We start from the raw sequence: 17905 nt of genomic DNA, 5'->3' as shown, positions 1-17905 counted from the left end.
GGTCGTGAACTCGTCGCACCGGAGCTTTTTGCATCACGTGATCTATGCTCCTGGTTGAGTCCTTTGGCGGCAGATATGATTGGATACAAAGCTACCCACCATTGTGCATTGTCCCAATAGCTCACCATTCGCCACCGTGCGAAAACGGACACTTGAGACGATTGTCCCCCTTCCAAGCGCAAAATGTAGGTCCACTAAACGCACCTTTACCTCATGCCTGTTATGTACAGTGTGTAATATACAGAAATACTGTACGCGCCACGGTCCAACATAGCCGTGGAAGCTACATCCCTTAGATTGCGCCAGTCCGAGAGCCTGCAGCGTGTCATTTCTTGCGCCTCGAACACGATTTTGAAGTTACTGATGGTTTTTCTCCGTCTTGGAGGGTTTCTCGATAACAAATTGACAACGTAACTTGCGCTATTTACCTGAATAATTCGACAACCACAGGAAACGGCGCATCATTGCCGCGCAACGCCGCCCACAGTTAGACGCGCTGTCACCCTCTCCACTACAACTTCCGCTCAGAATAAGACGAACCATCACCATTCTTACGCGCCGTTCTCGTTAAACTTCCAACCCTTCTGTGCTAGCTATGGGCTGTGGATCCCACACTTTTGTTCTTGACGGACGGATTCTGAAACAGTAGTTCTGACTGTTCAACGATCATTGTAATATCTCGCGGGGGCAGAGCACCTTGGACAAGATGGCAACCGCGCAACTCACCGAGGAAGAGCTGCAGCAGAGCGCAGTTTTATCTGACGAAGACCCTGAATTCGAAGATGCACCAATTTTTCCCTCGGACCGATTACCACAAACCACCGAAAGCCCGTTGACGAACCCTAATACACACGATGACGAACTATCGGATGCAGTCGGCGACGAAGACGAGGAAAGAGACGCAAGCACCGCTGAAGACGACATTGAGATGGGCGAGAACCTCGACGATAATAGCGAGCTCTCTGAACAGGATTCGATGGACGATGAGGTAGATCATCAGTCTGATGAAGATATGGAGCAGCGCATGGAACAAGACGAAAGAGATGATGCTTCAGGCGGCGCGCGAAGCCGTAGTAGTAGTAGCTTGCTGGATGCTATCGAGGAGGACGAGGCAGAGGGCGTCGGCGCTGTCAAGTTCAGACCAGGCGAAACCGATGAGGAGGCGGATGAGCCGGACAGCGATCATTCGGATTCTCACAGTGAATCTGGCATCGAATCTGAAGAGGACGCTGCCTGGGACGAGGTCGCTGCAGCGGATGAAGATGACGAAGAGGAATCAGAGGACGCGGCACCTAACATGTGTATATTCTGCAAACAAGACGAAGAGCACGACCCCGCCGAAGACTTCGAAGATTTCTTAACCTGTGTCAACTGCGGCGAAAACTGTAAGTGAATCTGCCTCAAAGCGGGACAGTGACTAAAGGTACCTAGCACACCAGCATTGCGCTCGGGAAGCCGGCGCTCTTCAGGAACAAAGTAGTACGTTCTTCTCCACTGGGTATGTCTCTTACTAACGTGTGATCCTAGGTCTTTCTCAATGGAAGTGTCTCGATTGTGCATTGGGGGCAGATGCGCCAGTTGATGAGGCGGAAGTCGATACTGCTCAAAAGCAGGAATACGAGTACGCCGATGAGCATGACGATGATAAGAAGCACGAAATCGATCTCGAGCTCTCACCGTCTTCCAGAAGATCAACGGCTTCCCAAGTTGCGCGAGACCTACTTCCACCTCAAAAAGGTACCATCAAACCCGATTCCCATTCGGTCTTCAACCATTTGCTTCTCGACGGTGATCCAATGGATGGATCTCGTGTGCTTCGTAAGCGCAAAACGTCATCTGTCGAGGCGGATGACATCGTCATGTCGCTCCGAAAGCGCCGGCGCAACGCCTCCAAAGACCGGGAGTCAAGTCACGGTGCGGGAGCGTCGCAAGATGGTCGAAGTGGGACCAGAGACAAGGACTCAAGACGCAAGTTGCGCCTTAACCCCACACGCAAATCCCAGTCGGTAACGGTCATACGGCAAACTCGCTCAGTCGTCGTCAAGATGCGCCTGAAACCTTCCGCTCTTCGTCGAGTCTTATCCCGAAAGTCTGCGTCAAACCGAAGAAGAGTTGAGAGGGCAAGCACAACTGCGCCGCCTCATGATGGGCTGGCTGCCGCCATGACGGCTTCGTTCACGTCATCAGACTATGCACACCCTTTCTATTCCTTCTTCGACAAAGAGACCGATGAAGTCAAAGCCAAACCTTACGGCGGCATCCTTAGCGAAGCTGAAGCCGACACATCAAGAACACTACCTACCAACGATGATCGTCGGCGGTTCGACGAAGCCAAGCAGAAAGCAGAGGAGGTTTGGCGGGCTCGTCTCCACAGCGTCCAGCTCAATTTAGCGACGCCTGCGAAGAGGTCCAAAAAGAGTTCTGGCCCGGCGAGCCAGATCGAGTGCATCGACTTTGGCGGCTGGGAGATCGACACCTGGTATGCTGCTCCTTACCCCGAGGAGTACAGTCGGAACCGAACGCTCTATATTTGCGAGTTCTGCCTGAAGTATATGAACTCAGATTATGTTGCTTGGCGGCACAAACTCAAGTGTCCAGCAAAACACCCGCCGGGCGACGAAATATACCGCCATGGATCCGTCTCTGTTTTTGAGGTGGACGGCCGAAAGAACCCGGTCTATTGCCAGAATCTTTGCCTCCTTGCCAAGCTGTTCCTAGGATCTAAGACGCTCTACTACGACGTGGAGCCGTTTCTCTTCTATGTCCTATGCGAATACGACGCACTTGGCTATCACTTTGTTGGTTACTTTTCAAAAGAAAAACGAGCCAGCAGTCAGAACAACGTCTCTTGCATCCTGACATTGCCTATACACCAGCGAAAAGGTTACGGCAACCTGCTTATCGACTTCTCTTACCTGCTTACTCGCGTGGAACGCAAGACAGGATCGCCCGAAAAGCCACTTTCAGACATGGGTCTCGTTTCCTACCGCAACTACTGGAGGCTGGTGCTGTGCCGGTACCTACTAGACCATGTCGAAGAAGAAAAATCAGCCGCCCCAGGTCTGAGTATTCGACAAATGTCGGACGATACGGGGCTCACTCCCGACGATGTCATCTCTGCCCTCGAAGGCCTCAGATGTCTCGTGCGTGACCCCCAGACGGAACTGTATGCCTTCCGCGTCGATCTAGCATACTGTAACGAGTATATCGCGAAGTGGGAGGCCAAGAACTACGTCAAGTTGAACCCGGATGCGCTCACCTGGACACCATACGTCATGGGACGAGGCAATGCCACAAACTTCGAGCTTGGCCCAGCCATCAGTGCGATAGCACCGCGAGAAGAAGACGACAGTCACAAACCAGCTCAAGAGACACTGCTGCCTTCCTTACAGCAACAACCAGCGGTGAATGGCCTTCCAACCAAGGGCATCGTTGACAACTTTCACACTCCTGTCGATGCCTTATCTGCCAGCGCAGATAGCGGCGGCAAAGATACCAATGGCTCAAAGGTGGAGCCCGATATTTACGAATCAACGGAGTCACACCAGGATGGTTTGGTCGGCGGGGACGGGAGCCGTGAAACAGTGAACGAAGACGGGTTTCAACACAGTGAAGTGCCTCATTCGGCCACACCTGAGCAGGCAATGGGGCGTAATTGGGCCAGCATGTACAAGGACATACCTCCGTCGAGGTTCGAAGTGTACCCGCTTCCTGGTGGCCGACGTTCTGACCGGCCGCGGCCAAGCGTCCCTCGGCCATCTGTGCCGCGAAATACAAGCAACAACCCGCGACCGCGTCGATCCGGCGGTGGCAGTAGCGCCAGGCGACCTACCGCAAGTCGACCCAAGAGCAAAAGCTCGTCGTCCTCAGCGCGGCGGAAAACGGGTGGAACAGGGCGCGGACCGGGCCGATGGCCCAAGGGTACCAAGAAAAGCGATTATGGCAATGCCGACAGCGGGCCTGGTCTTCCACCAGGTTGGGTTAAGGACAAGCAAAGACTTGCGAGTCTTGGGGCATCCAAGGATCAAGAGGTTGAAGGACTCAAGCCTGAGAGTAAGGAGACGATTGATGTGGTTCGGGTGCAGTTCGAGGATGGGGCGCAAGAGGCTACGGGCGAAAAGACAGCTGGGGGCGGCCACAGCAGCCACGGAGCAGCTGATGGCCATGCAGAGAGATGAGTGAATACCAGACAGCTGGTACCCCTTACTACTGTGGTCTCTGGTGGTATTTGAGACGATATTGTTATAGTGTATCTTATAATGCAAGAGCGGCATGTTATTCGAGGGTGTGAAGTGACAGGCAATCAGATGCTAAACTTCGTAGTGTAACCTTGACAGGCATGCAGAGATGCAAGTGCTTGGCCCCCTTCGGCCTGAGCAGCCTATTTGGACGCGGTAGGATTGGAACTGTAATTGGACGAAGCTTCAAACCAGCTATTGGGGCGCATGAGCTTTGATGGCGCTCCCAAGAGTGTGAGCAGGCACAGGGCCCCCCTTTTGCCATCCTGGTGTACTGAAGTATGGTTTAAACAGTTACATATATTTGTGTTGCTAAGCTGGGTGCTGCGAAAGTAAGCTCCCGGGCTCGGCTGTGATGACGCAGGCAGTCATGTCTTTTATGTGTTGGTGAGCATGGCAAGGGGCATGGCCTCACATGCTTGGACAAATGTGTGACAGTTGTTTGAGGCGCACGGCATCGCAGGTCACTCGCAAGCATCAGTCATTGATCTTGCAGCTCGCCATTTCTTCTCCGTTCCATGCTGGAAGGTACCTAGAATAGCTAGAGCGTGACCCGTCTGAGCAAGTAAGCGCGCTACAGCTGTTTGATGCATGCAAGAACCATGTTCGATGAATGAGAAGACTGCTGGAGGGCCACAAATCTAGCTTGACAGGTAGTTCACGACGATTATTCTGCGCTCAACGAGAGATAACTGACCAATCCACGGCTTGTCTCGCTCTGGTCTCATAGCCACCTACACTTCGCCAGTTACTCAATGATACTTATGGACTCCCCAGTCTGTTCCCCACAACCCTCTATAGTATCGTTGGGGACTCAGGGTAGCCTTGGTTGATATCACCCTTAGCCTCTCACCCGACATATGTGCCTTAGCTCAGCAGAGGTGGTACCGGTACATGTTTTGCACCCCAAGCTACGGGTTGCTTGCAAGCTTTCTAATTCTCGTTCGCCACAAGCAGCTAAGAGTCCTGAAACCGAGGCTAGCAAGACGCGTGTATAGATGCAGCATAGGCATATCTTGAACATCAAGTATAGCAGCGTCATGATTTGCTCTTTCTTCTCGTCGCCAAAATCTCATCTGTGCCCGCTACTGGGGAGACTCGATACAAGGCTAGAAATAGAATTAAAAAGCCCCAGGTGGAGAGCGCGAGGAGACGGTGTAATCAATGTTCATGTCTGTACGAATAGGTATGTACCGTTCGGCGAGGATGTCCTGGCATCAAGGTTTCCGTCAGCACCTTGCCCCTTCAGGGTGTCATGGATGTATTACCTCTGCAAGACGGCGCCCTGGGGTACTTGGAGTGTGGCTGGAGGGCGACCCCCTTCCACAGTCTACCTGTCCGTACCTACAGGCCGCTCAACGCCCGAGTCGCCCAGTCATCTCCGCTCGCCAAGTGGCATTACGCATGCACACGCACCCGTGGACCTGTAGAGGTGGGTGTGCGACACTTCAAAACGGGCACGCAAGTATTGCCGCCCATTACCATAGCTAGTGCCGATGCCACTGCCAGTTGCCAATGCCTTGTTTCTACCAACATCCGATCACACCGACCTGGACAAACTTTACTCGTCTCCAAACACCATTTCCCGCATCTTGACTCTCAATCATCACACCGAGCCCATCGTCACTAAACAAAAGAGGGAGAAGAAAAACGCTACTTGATAGTTCGCCTCCGCGACCTCGCGTAACAAGACCCATTCGACCGTCTTCTGGGCCACCCTTCCAAGCTGCTGGCGAAGTCGGCCGTTACGACCCGTAACCCTCAGTGAACCCCCCCAAAACGAGAACCGACCCTTGGCCTGCGACGCTCAGCGCTCAGCCGCCATTCGATTCGTGGGACCGTACTGTCGTCACAACCGCCCCTCCCACATCTAACCCTTTGCTTTTCCATCGTCGGCAGGTATTGTTGCTTGGCCGCGCATCAATCTCGCCGTCCATCAGCACTGTCAACAACGACCGAGTCTTTGTGCTTTTGTCCGTCGCATCATTATTCCGCCTGCGTTGGGCCCAAGCGCTCTGCCGCCCAATCGCACCTGGCTACCTTACCTTACTCTTACGCTGTCGTCCAGTGCATCTGGCAGCCCACTTTCCCCGAACCACATCCAACCTCCTGCCAGACCGGGCATCGCGTGCCAATCCCATCGTTCCTCATCCACAGATACCATTACCCACCCAGCTTTCCGTTGACGACGATACACAACCGCCAAAATGTCCAAGGTCATGCGAAGCGTCAAGAACGTGACCAAGGGTTACTCCAGCGTCCAGGTCAAGGTCAGAGAAGGTGCGTCGCTCTGCTCGCTTCCTTCCGCCTCTCCTTGTTTATGCCGTTGCTAAACATGCATTTTCAGCCACCAGCAACGACCCATGGGGTCCGACCGGAACTCAGATGAGCGAAATCGCTCAACTTACGTACAATACGTAGGTGTTCCGTACCCACACGAGCCAGGCCGAATACTGAATATGATGACAGATCCACCGAGTTCTATGAGATCATGGACATGCTCGACAAGCGATTGAACGACAAGGGAAAGAACTGGAGGCACGTCCTGAAAGCGTTGAAGGTCCTGGATTACTGCCTGCATGAGGGTTCCGAGCTCGTCGTTACATGGGCGAGACAGAGCATTTACATCATCAAGACATTGCGCGAGTTTCAATACGTTGATGAAGACGGTAGAGACGTTGGCCAGAACGGTACGCGACATATAGACCTCTTGTCACCACTTCTGGGCTTGCTTTGCTGACAACTGAATAGTGCGTGTCGCTGCCAAAGAACTCACAGCCCTCATCTTGGACGAGGAGAGGCTACGAGCCGAGAGAAGCGATCGCAAGTCATGGAAGTCTCGCGTCACCGGCCTTGAAGAGTTCGCACCTCAGCATACTAGCCCTACGCAGCCCCGCGTCCGTCGCCGGATGAGTAACGAGGACGACACCGAGTATAGACTTGCCATCGAGGCCAGCAAGCACCAGGAGGAGGAGGATCGCCGGAAACGAGCGAGCCGCGCTGCTCACGAAACCGAAGACGACGATCTTGCCAAAGCCATAAAGCTGAGCAAGGAGGAGGACGAGCGACGCCGACGTGAGATGGAAGATACCAATGCTTCACTACTCTTCGATGACACCCCCGTCCAGACGACGCAACCCCAATACACCGGCTTCAACCAAGGGTATCAGCAGGGAAGTGCCGTTGACTTCTTTGCGAACCCCATCGACCAAAACCAGCTTCAGCCGCAACCCACTGGTTACATGCCCAATGCCTACACAGGCTATCAGCAGCCACAAGCGACCGGTTTCCCCAACGGCTACGGTGGTGGTGTGTATGGAATGCAGCAAAACATGTCTGATCCCTACGGCCAGCAGCAGCAGGGCTTTCAACCGCAGCCAACGGGCTACAACCCCTATGCTCAAGCACAGGTTCAGAGTTCCGCCCTCCAAGAACCTGTTGCACAGCCTGGAAGCAACAACCCGTGGTCCACTGGCTCGATGAAGCCGGCCAACCCGATGAAGCCCATGCAGACGGGCTCAAACAATCCGTTTGCCTCGTCGTTTAGCCGGCCGCACCCCCAGAGCCAGTCGTCCATGCCCGCTCTACCTGAGCAAAAGACCCTATCCACTTTTAGCCAGCCCAGCTATAGCCAGCCAAGTTTCAACCAACCACAGACGAATTCCAACCAAGGCACCAACACGTTCGGGGCCCCGCAGAAGGAGCTTACTGAGCATGAGGCGAAGCTCAACGCTCTGCTTGCTGGAGGAGACGGTATGGACACGTTCGGCAACACGGGTCAGACGCGTATCCCCGCGCAGCACACAGCCCCTGGGACGTTCGTCAACAGCGCGGGCACCGGGGCGCAACGTCTTACGGCGGAAGCAACCGGGAGCAATCCATTCCTTCGATCGCAGTATACAGGCATGCCCAACATCTCTTACGGCGGTACGCAAATGCCTGCCGCGACGGGTCCCGCTGGTATCAATGGAAGCAACAACCCATTCGCAGCAACAAGGCCACAGCAGCAGAACTCCCAGCCGCAAGACCTCATTCAATTCTAGATTGTGTTCCGTGGGTACCAGTGAGCCGGTCCATGCCAGCTGCTAGCGATCGGCATTATCAACGTAGGTCGTAGTTGGCGTGATTACTAAAGATAGTTTCTTATTGTTAGAGAATTGGGGAAGGGGGATTTGTTTTGCAATGCGGATACATACCCGTCAGAGGACTCAACTTGTTCCTGTTCATAGTTGGCTGGCGGTTTGCTCCTCCTTTACATTTACACAGCTTGCGCATAGTGCTCTAACATGAGCCATCTACCTATCTTTTGTATAGCCCGTCATAAGGGTCCTCGAAAAGATGCTTGTCGTGAGGAAATGGGTGCATTTGAAGAACGTCCTTCCGGGCTTCGACATGAATGAATTCTAGAGAATTAAATTGACAATATGCTCATTGTATTTTTTGGTCCATCGTCGGAGTTTTCCATTAGGCTTGGGGATAAACTAATGGGAAACACAAAGGGTACGGGAGGAGGTAGACATCATCGGCGGGCTGGGAAAATTGGTAATCGAGTAGCGTCCGACCCAGCAAATGTACCTACTCATTCCTCATGTCGGCCTACCAGGTAGGTTCCCCACATGAGCTTCTTCCCACTTACGTTCATAAGGTCATTCTTGAGGTCGCAACAATAGGTACCCAAGTGTGGTCTGGTGACCTGACGTGACCAAGCAAGGCGTTCTCTCCTAGGCAGCATGAGCTCGTGATTGGGCAGGCGAGAAGGTACTATTACTAATTAACCTAGGCGGAAGCTACATCCTCCTTACTCTGCTGCTCCTGCCTGGTGTGCTGATCGAGCTCGTTCATTGGTCATCGGTCTCGAGCTCTGTCATTTGGTCGAATCAGAGTCGGAACCTGGTCCTCAGGCAGAAACCGCCGGAAGAGGTAGGTAGGTATACTACGGGAGCTACCACCACTTCTTACTTAAGCGTACCGGCACTATTCTTCGCGCGCCACAGAGACCATTGTTGTCTACCTACCTACCCAACCTCAGTGCAGCCTACTTAAGGTATTTGACTTCTTCGCATCGGAACGCGAAACAGACGTGTCAACCGCCATTGACATTTCCGCAGCGGCAATTTTTCAACGGGCCAGAGGAATTTGCTTGTTAACTTTACTCTCGACTTCTAATCCTTTCTCAATCTCTTTTCGTCCCCCTGCCTGGCCACTTTCGCCCAGTCATCAGAGCGCGCGTGCACCTTCCGCCAGCCCCAGCCACTTTTTCTCCACGTATCTTTCCCTCGCGCGGCACCCATCGAAAGAAAAAAAACTCGACCACCGGCTATACTACCTAAACGCACCTCCTACATCAAGTCACCTCGCCAATCGTTCCAGCCGACGCGCTCATAGGCCATCGACCTCGTCGGCCCTTCCGATCGGATTGCTCTGAATGTCTGTCTGTAATTGATTATCGGCGACATACACAGCGCCCACGAGTTGGCGGACCTTCGCCTCGTCGCGCCATCTATCCTTTCCTCCCCTATCCTTGACCGCATCACAAACCGTCGCTGCTAGTCATTGCTCATCATGTCTGGCTTTGGCAGCACCGGCTTCGGTGGCTTTGGCTCCACCAACAACCAGCAGTCGACTGGTTTTGGAGGATTTGGGGCCAATAACAACTCGGGCACCGCCAGTACCGGTAAGTCGAAATCTGCTTCGTCGCAACATACCTCACCATCCTGTTCCATCATCTCAGCTTCCCCGATGGCCTGCCAACTAACTTCCGTGTGCTTAAGGCTTCGGCTCTGGCAACACAGCAAACAATGCCTTTGGGCCCGCCAGTAACACCAGTACTGGCGGCGGCTTGTTTGGTGCCGGCGGCAACACAACCAGTGCATTTGGCGGCACGTCATCGGGTAGGTTGTTTACACTGTTGTGGGCAGTCTGGTTGAGTCTCGAGCTGGGTTTGAGAGGTTCTTATGCTAACTTTTGCTTCCACAGGCGGCTTTGGATCCAACACCGGCACAGCTTTCGGGGCTGCGAAACCTGCCTTTGGTGCCACCCCGTCCACCGGAGGCGGCCTCTTTGGTGCCTCGAACACTTCCAACAATACAGCTACGCCGTCCACCTTTGGCGGCTTCGGTGCCAACACAACAAACACCTCATCCCCGTTTGGAGGAGCCTCTTCTGGCGGAGGACTGTTTGGCGGTGCCAGCAAACCCGCTTTTGGCTCTACCACCAACGCCAGCACTCCTGGTACCACATCGTTATTTGGTGCTGGAAACACCTCAGGCGGCTTTGGCAGTACCACCACCGCCGCCGGTGGTGGCTTCGGTGCATCGATGAACCCCGGCATCGGTTCCAATGTCGGTGACCCGCCAGGTACCGCACTCACTCCTTTCCAAGCACACCAAGAGAAGGAAACTACGGGAGCAGGCAACCAGTCGAACTCTTTCCAAAACATTTTATTCCAGGAGCCGTACAAGAAGTGGTCGTCCGAGGAACTGAGACTGGCTGACTATGCACAAGGACGCCGTCACGGCAATGCTAGTGGTACAGGTGCTTTCGGCGTTTCCAACTTCGGCAGTGGTGGGTTCGGCTCGACAACTAACCAGCAATCCTCGGGCTTCGGAACGGGCGCATCCGCCGGAGGTGGCCTTTTTGGAGGTGGAAGCAACACCGCCAACACATCAACGACCAGCGGTTTCGGCGGTGGCTCTACGGGAGCATTCGGTTCTGGCGGTGGTGGTCTTTTCGGAAACAGTGCTGCTAAGCCGGCTACCGGAGGCCTTTTTGGCAGTGGCACTACAGCCACGTCGCAGCCCGCCCAGTCCGGCGGGCTCTTCGGCGGCGGGGCAAGTACCGGAAGCGGCTTCGGAACTACGGGCACGACTGGCGGGTTTGGCTCCACAAACGCAAACACAGGTGGCGGTCTTTTCGGCTCGAACACCAACAACACAACCCAGAACAAACCGACAGGCTTCAGTTTTGGGAACACCGGAGGCGGCACTACCGGTGGTTTTGGAAGCACCACAAACAGTGGCTTCGGGGCGAATAGTAACACTACCAATAACACCGGCTCCACCGGTGGTCTGTTCGGCAACGCTGGCCAATCCGCGGGTGGTGGGCTTTTCGGGAATAACCAGTCGCAGCCCCAACAGCAAAACACGGGCTCTGCATTCGGTGGAGGTGGAGTCTTCGGCGCACAGCCTCAGCAGGCGAGCGGCGGGCTTTTCGGAAACAACCAGCAGAAGCCGGCAGCGGGTGGCGGTCTTTTTGGAGGTGGCGGAGCGTCAAGTACTGGAGGAGGTCTGTTTGGAGGTGGGAGCACTACCTCAAACACGTTTGGTACTACCAACACAAATAACACCACCGGCGGTGGACTCTTTGGAGCAAAGCCAGCAGCCACTGGCGGCGGTCTCTTCGGATCTAACACGACTGGCCAGAACACAAACAGTGGAGGTGGCCTTTTCGGCGGCAGCTTGGGCGCAAACAATCAGCAGCAGCAGCAACAACAACAAACCGGACAGTCATCACTATTCGGCGGTGGACAAAATCAGACGAAGCCAGGCGGGCTTTTTGGCTCAGCTCAGCCTGCGGGCGGCAGCTTGTTTGGAGGTCAGAACACGCAGCAGCAGAGCTCCTTGTTTGGAAACAACAACCAGCAGCAGCAGCAGCAGCCCCAGAATTCATTCCTCGGAGGCTCGCTCCTGGGCAACTCCCAAGGTGTCAATTCCGGTCCACAGTCTCTCACGGCCAGTATCAACGATGTGTCTGCGTACGGCTCGCCCTCCTTGTTTTCCAACCTCGGAGGATCCGAGACGCCAAACCCAGGCCCACTTGCTACACCTCTTTCTAGCAAATCCAAGCCTAGACGCAGCTCCATTCTACCCATGTACAAGCTGAATCCTGCGTCGGCCGCTCGATATGCGACGCCTCAGAAGAGGGGTTTCGGATTCTCTTACAGCACCTACGGTACTCCTGGTGCCAGCCCTTCAAGCGCAGCAAGTACTCCCGGCGGTACTAGCCGGAGTCTGCTCGGCTCCTCGTCCATGAACCGAAGCTTGAGCAAAAGCGTGTCAACCAGCAACCTAAGGAGAAGCTTTAATACCGAGGACAGCATCCTTGCCCCCGGTGCTTTCTCGGCCAGCTCTGGACCTCGTTACTACGGTCAGAATGGCAGTGTGAAGAAACTGATCATTAACAAGGACATGCGGAGCGATCTGTTCTCGACCCCTACGAAGGAGAAGCCCTCTTCCGACCATGCCAATAGCTCTCGTAAGTTGTCCAAGAGAGTCAGTTTTGACACGAGCACGATGGATGCCTCCGAAGGTAGCAACGAAAATGACACCACGTCTACCCATCGAGGTGATGCGGTTACACAGAAGGCAGCGCCCGCCGGTGTCAGTGTCAACGGAACCACATCAGCAGCCGGAACACCCGAAGGCTCGGACCCAAGCAAGGGCAAGGAGCTTGCCATAGTCCATGAGGAGGATGCGTCCTCACAGCCTCCCGGAGACCATAAGGAAGGTTTCGATGCAGCCCCTGGCGCCTACTGGATGAGCCCCACCAAGGAGGTGCTTGCTTCCATGAATAGAGTGCAGCGCCAGGCAGTCACAGGCTTTACAGTGGGCAGGGACAACGTTGGCAGTGTGCAATTCAAAGTACCTGTTGACCTTACAAACATCGACCTGGATGAGATTTTTGGAGGCATCGTTATCTTGGAAACCCGCTCGGCGACTGTCTATCCCATCGCAGCCAAAAAGCCTCCTGTGGGTAAGGGCTTGAACGTTCCAGCTACCATTTCTTTGGAGCAGTCTTGGCCGCGTGGCAGAGACAAGCGGCCCAGCAACGACGCCAAACGCTTCCACAAGCACGTGGAGCGCCTCAAGCGCATTGAGAACACAACGTTTGAGAGCTACGATACTGAAACTGGCATTTGGAAGTTCTCGGTTGAACATTTCACTACGTATGGTTTGGATTACGACGAGGACGAGGATGAGGCTGAGCAACATGCCGACGAGCCGTCCCGCGACGATGCATCTTTCAGCAATGTCTCCCAACAGGACTCGGACGATTCCGAGTCTAGCCCACAGGAAGATGACACATTCGATTTTCGCAGGAGCAAGCGTCGCGCTCTCCCTGGTGCGTTCGATTATCGGGACGAAGACTTTGACGAGGTTGAAGACACGCAACGACCTGCCCAGCGTCAGTCTTTTTTAGGGGATAGCTTCGCGGGTTCGACGTCCAATGCGCTAATTCTGTCGACGGAAGAGGAGGCAGACGACCAGGACATCGGATATGGCATGTCTGAGGATGAGGACACGGCGGGAACCCCCCTCAGACGCCATCTAGCCGCGGAGCAGAGAAGCGAATCGCCAGAGAGTGATGCTGCAGCCCCAGTACTCGAAACACCGGGTGGCATTCTCAGAGCTAGAATGCGGGCACTGAAGGGCTCGGCTACTCCAATGAGACTTCAGGTCGCAGGAGGAGACGAGTGGATGGATATGCTCCAACGCTCTGTTAGTCCTCAGAAGAGAGACAGAGCATTGCTCCGGAGTGTGAACGAGGCAGCATTGCGACCGGCTGTCGAGGAAGTTGAGGCAACAGAACAGAAAAGCCGAGTTGTGTCTGACGGACGCGGGTTTGCTACAAGCATCGACCTGATGAACTCGCTATTTGAGAAGGCCAAGGCTCCCGCCCCGCCTGCACCTGCGCCTTCGAGAGGATTCGTTCAGGTTGGTGAATACTTCATGGTCTAAGGATTGTCTGACCCCGTTTGCATTGCGTGGGTTGCATTCTGAATGGCCCTCCTGTATTTAAGATGTGATCACTGTGACTAAGGCGAATATCAATCTAGTGGCCCTATGAACGACAAAATAAGTCCTTCGTTGACCAGTCCGACATGAGTGACGCCGACCGCTCCTTTTACAACTCAATGCGGCCCAGCTGGGGACCCGACGGAACTCTGATTTTTGCCTCCAGGCGCTCATCTCTCGAGGGCGCTGGCAGACAAAACATGGCCGACAGCCTCATGATCACCAAGAATGTCATCCAAGCTCAGGGTCGCAACATACAATCAGCCAAGTTTTCCAATGAGGTATGCGTCAATTCCGGGTGGGAAATACCAAGATGTTACCTAACCTGCAAATAGTCGTCCGCAAAAACACTTGAGAACCAGATCCAGATGACCCGGGTTGAGCTCGCCGGGGGCATTCCGGAGCTGTTGTTACACCCCACGACGCTCAAGTCCCTTTTTCACGATCAGGACGTCAGCAATCCTAGCAACATGCACGAAAAGCTCGTCTGGGAGCTTGCAAGTATTCTCTTTGACACAGTTGGAACCGTCAACAGATCTGCCGAAGCTCAGTCCCGCAGAAACAACCTGTCCCAGTTTTGGGCGGCGCTCGTCGACTCTGCATCGTCGCGATCCATTGCCCTCGCCAGATCGGGCGAAGAAAAGGCGATTGCTGCCTTGTCTGGTCACCGTATTCAAGACGCCTGCAAATATCTTATCGACGGCAAGAACTTCCGCCTTGCCACCTTGGTATCTCTGATTGGGAGCAACGATGAGTCAAAGAAGGACGTGCGCGAGCAGCTAAGCGAATGGCAAGACGCCAACTTCTTGTCTGAGTTTTCCGATCCTATCCGAGCAATATACGAACTTCTCAGTGGCAACTCTTGCGTTTGCGAGGGGAAGAAGGGCGTTCCTCTCGAAGACCGTATTGAGTCTTTTGTCATCTCCAAGCGGTTTGGTCTGGACTGGAAACAGGCCTTCGGCCTTCGTCTCTGGTACTCCATCTCGCGCGAAGATGATATTTCTGCCGCTGTTCGTATATTCCAGGATGACGTTGCCCAAGATAGAGAGCAGCGGCCGCAAACATGGTTTATCGAGCAAGGCATTCCGGCGCTTTGGCAGGATCAGGATCAGGATCAGCGCGAGGACCTCTTGTGGGGTCTTCTCAAACTTTACGCAGACGAGCAAGCCGATTTGGAGGCTGTGTTGCGTCCAGAAAATAGCCAGCTGTCGCCTTTCAACGTCCGTCTCAGCTGGCAACTCAGCCGCGCCCTGCTCTCTACCAATAAGGTCTCTTATGGTCCTGACGCAACTGAAAAGGCCGATGCCTTGACCATCTCTTTCGCCGATCAGTTGATTAACGAAGGAAGCTGGCTCGAAGCTACGTTTGTCTTGTTGCACCTTAGCCAGCCCGAAATGAGGGCCAAGGCTGTACAGGACAATCTCTGCCGCCATGCCGGTCTTCTGGGGCCCGAAACCGGTATCAACTTTATAACTCTTACCAAAACCCTGAAAATCCCGGCGGCATGGATCTGGGAGGCTCAGGCTCTCTACATGAGGGCCGTGAAGAAGGATTCTTCCGCTGAGGTTCAGTGTCTGCTCCGGGCTGGGTCGTACCCAGAGGCCCACGACGTCTTCGTGCACAAGGTGGCACCGTCTGCCGTCATCAGTCGCGACTACGACGAGCTGACAGCGATCCTATCTCGCTTCGAAGGCCACGACGACGACATCGCAGGCTGGACTCTTGGCGGTGAGGTTTACAAGGCGTTCCTTGAACTGGTGAACCGCCGGAGACAACGACAACAAGCTCTTTCTCCCGTGCTCGAAAAGCTGGTTGCAGGTTTACCTGCCATGCGTGAAAACGCCGAGAGTGCCAACATCACGAGCTTGGCAGCTATCTCTGAAATGGGATCGACCGTGGCCAAAGTGATGGGAGAAGCGTCCAGGCAAGAGCAGGTAGGTTGCGGCTCACGAATACTTTTACGTTCGATAGTATACTGACGTGTTTCTTTCGTAGGACGTTCCCCGGGTGTTGGGCCTTCCTCTCACAGAAGACGCTCACCTGAAGCATTCGCTGCACCTGAGCCTTTGCTACTACCAAGGACTGATGGCAGGAGGAACATAAAGGTTTTTTTTTTTTGTTTTTTTTTTTTTGAGACTGGAGGTATGGTGATCTGAGGCGGTGAAAGCAAAGAATACTCTCCGTAGCTGGGCATCTTATTCTCCAAACCCCCAGGGTAGGAGGGGATGGAGCAATAATGTATTATGTTGTAGGTGTAGCTGCATTCTGTAGTAATTAGAGTGCACGCGCATTTCGGTTATAAAACTGTTCACAAGACATGAATTAATTCTTTTGTCCGACTTGCTGGGTGCTTTTTTACGATATCGTTGATTGTCGTGGAGAGTATACCGGATCTGAAATCGCTGGGGTCGTCCGAACATGTACACGCTCTGTCCGGCGTCAAGGCATGGATGAAAACCCTAGCCCGAGCGTCTGAGCAGCAAATGAACGGGTGGGGTCAGCTCTCTGGTTCCTACGGAGCCAGACAATTGCGCCAGTGTCCGTAACTGCTGAACAGAAAACCCTTCAGCCAAGTTGTCCAAAGAAACCTTTCAGCTCAGCCTGCTTGCCTCCCGTATACCGAAGGCCTCGGAACCTCATGGCACAGCCCAAGAACTGGCCTGGTAGGCTGCCGTACCTTTCAGCCCCGGTGCACTCTCGGCTCCTGACCGCAACCCAACGGCAGGCAATTAGCCAGAAGCCGGCAGATGTACCCGACATACCGGCGCAGGCTACGGTGCTCCCGAGTTCGCTGGTTAAGATCACGCCCATCACGGACGACAGACACCCGGCCAAGGGACAGAGCGGACTCTTTGCAACGCGGCACCTCAAGCCGGGGACCTTTGTATTGCCGTATCTGGGCACGGTACACCCAGAGATGCCGTCCGATTCGGATTACGACCTGTGGCTGGACCGGGAGGCTGAGGTCGCGGTGGACGCGGACAAGGGCGGTAATGAAGCGCGGTTCGTGAATGACTATCGCGGGATTGCAGACAGGCCTAACGCGGAGTTTCGCGAGGTTTGGTGTCAGAGGTTTCGGCAGCGGTGTATGGCTGTTTGGGTGCTGCCCGAAGGGAAGAACGGGAGCGGGAAGGGGGGTATTGGCAAGGGGGAGGAGATTCTGGTCAGCTACGGCAAGGGGTTTTGGGGGACTCGGAAGCATGAGCAGGGTTGATGGTTGTTGCTGCACTGATTCGTTTTGCTGGACCAAGAGAGATGTCATACTTTGGAGCATCGTCTAAATACCGACCAGCGCGGGCAAGTCAATCGCATTTGTCAATAAAGTTCAGCTGATAGTTAAGCATATGTGACCAACGAATCGAATGACACTTGAGGCGACACAGATAAGAAGGTTATGTTGGTCGGCAGCGCCAAGCCACCTACCTCTATGGCCTCCTTCATCGTCTTCAGGTGGTCCGTCTTCTTGGCAGTCCATGGACGTCGTTTGCATCATTTTGTTGCAGAGTTTTGGTAGCAAGCAGACGGGGAACCGAGGCCCGACTAACCGTCGCTGAAAGACGGAAAGGCACAGCGTCCACCTTGAAGGTTGCAACGTCAAGTTCATAACACCACCCCTGAAAAGCAGCCAACGAGGCGTCCTCATGATGCAGAGGAGGAGCAGTCAGTCGAGGCTCAGGGGACGCGCGTCCTAGCCAGATACAGGCCCCGAGTCGTCGTCATATTGCAGCCCCCGACTAGACAGGTGGAGAAGTGCGGAATGCCGCACTGGATCTGGCTACGAAGATGCTGGGACAGCACATTACCTGGTTGTTGTTTTCGGTACGGATGGAACTGAATCACAACAGAAACACAACAGCAGGAATCCCAAGGGGA

At 54.3% G+C, this 17905-nt stretch overlaps 4 protein-coding genes across 4 annotated transcripts; all 4 read left to right on the top strand.

Annotated features, from left to right (window-relative positions):
* The first annotated feature begins 223 nt into the window (after nucleotides 1-223).
* On the top strand, nucleotides 224-4313 carry LY79DRAFT_563045 (MOZ/SAS family protein). Its single transcript, XM_060558523.1, has 3 exons — nucleotides 224-1385; nucleotides 1432-1479; nucleotides 1528-4313. The coding sequence occupies exons 1-3, from the start codon at nucleotides 707-709 to the stop codon at nucleotides 4176-4178; spliced, it is 3378 nt and encodes a 1125-aa protein (XP_060410924.1). The 5' UTR covers nucleotides 224-706; the 3' UTR covers nucleotides 4179-4313.
* Nucleotides 4314-6445: 2132 nt separating this feature from the next.
* LY79DRAFT_592581 (ENTH domain-containing protein) lies at nucleotides 6446-8281 on the top strand (the record flags this gene model as incomplete). Its single annotated transcript, XM_060561440.1, has 4 exons — nucleotides 6446-6518; nucleotides 6586-6655; nucleotides 6708-6928; nucleotides 6990-8281. 4 exons carry the CDS (start codon nucleotides 6446-6448, stop codon nucleotides 8279-8281), a joined length of 1656 nt encoding a protein of 551 aa, XP_060410923.1.
* Nucleotides 8282-9800: 1519 nt separating this feature from the next.
* On the top strand, nucleotides 9801-16135 carry LY79DRAFT_521881 (nucleoporin autopeptidase; the record flags this gene model as incomplete). The annotated part of the gene is made up of 6 exons (XM_060555394.1): nucleotides 9801-9912; nucleotides 10010-10129; nucleotides 10215-13951; nucleotides 14074-14313; nucleotides 14368-15966; nucleotides 16028-16135. The coding sequence occupies 6 exons, from the start codon at nucleotides 9801-9803 to the stop codon at nucleotides 16133-16135; spliced, it is 5916 nt and encodes a 1971-aa protein (XP_060410922.1).
* Nucleotides 16136-16670: 535 nt separating this feature from the next.
* Nucleotides 16671-17246, top strand: LY79DRAFT_672193 (SET domain-containing protein; the record flags this gene model as incomplete). Its single annotated transcript, XM_060564022.1, has 1 exon — nucleotides 16671-17246. One exon carries the CDS (start codon nucleotides 16671-16673, stop codon nucleotides 17244-17246), a length of 576 nt encoding a protein of 191 aa, XP_060410921.1.
* Between the last annotated feature and the right edge of the window lie 659 nt (nucleotides 17247-17905).

The sequence above is a fragment of the Colletotrichum navitas genome (genome assembly GCF_030913465.1).
Source record: "Colletotrichum navitas strain CBS 125086 chromosome Unknown LY79scaffold_61, whole genome shotgun sequence".
Classification (NCBI taxonomy): Eukaryota; Fungi; Ascomycota; class Sordariomycetes; order Glomerellales; family Glomerellaceae; genus Colletotrichum; species Colletotrichum navitas.
This window is presented reverse-complemented; position numbering and strand designations above follow the sequence as displayed.

Coding starts and splice junctions, on each gene's coding strand:
- LY79DRAFT_563045 (XM_060558523.1), top strand. CDS start 707: ATGGCAACCGCGCAACTCACCGAGGAAGAGCTGCAGCAGAGCGCAGTT. Junction 1,386..1,431: donor TGTCAACTGCGGCGAAAACT/GTAAGTGAATCT, acceptor AAAGGTACCTAG/CACACCAGCATTGCGCTCGG. Junction 1,480..1,527: donor CGCTCTTCAGGAACAAAGTA/GTACGTTCTTCT, acceptor GTGTGATCCTAG/GTCTTTCTCAATGGAAGTGT.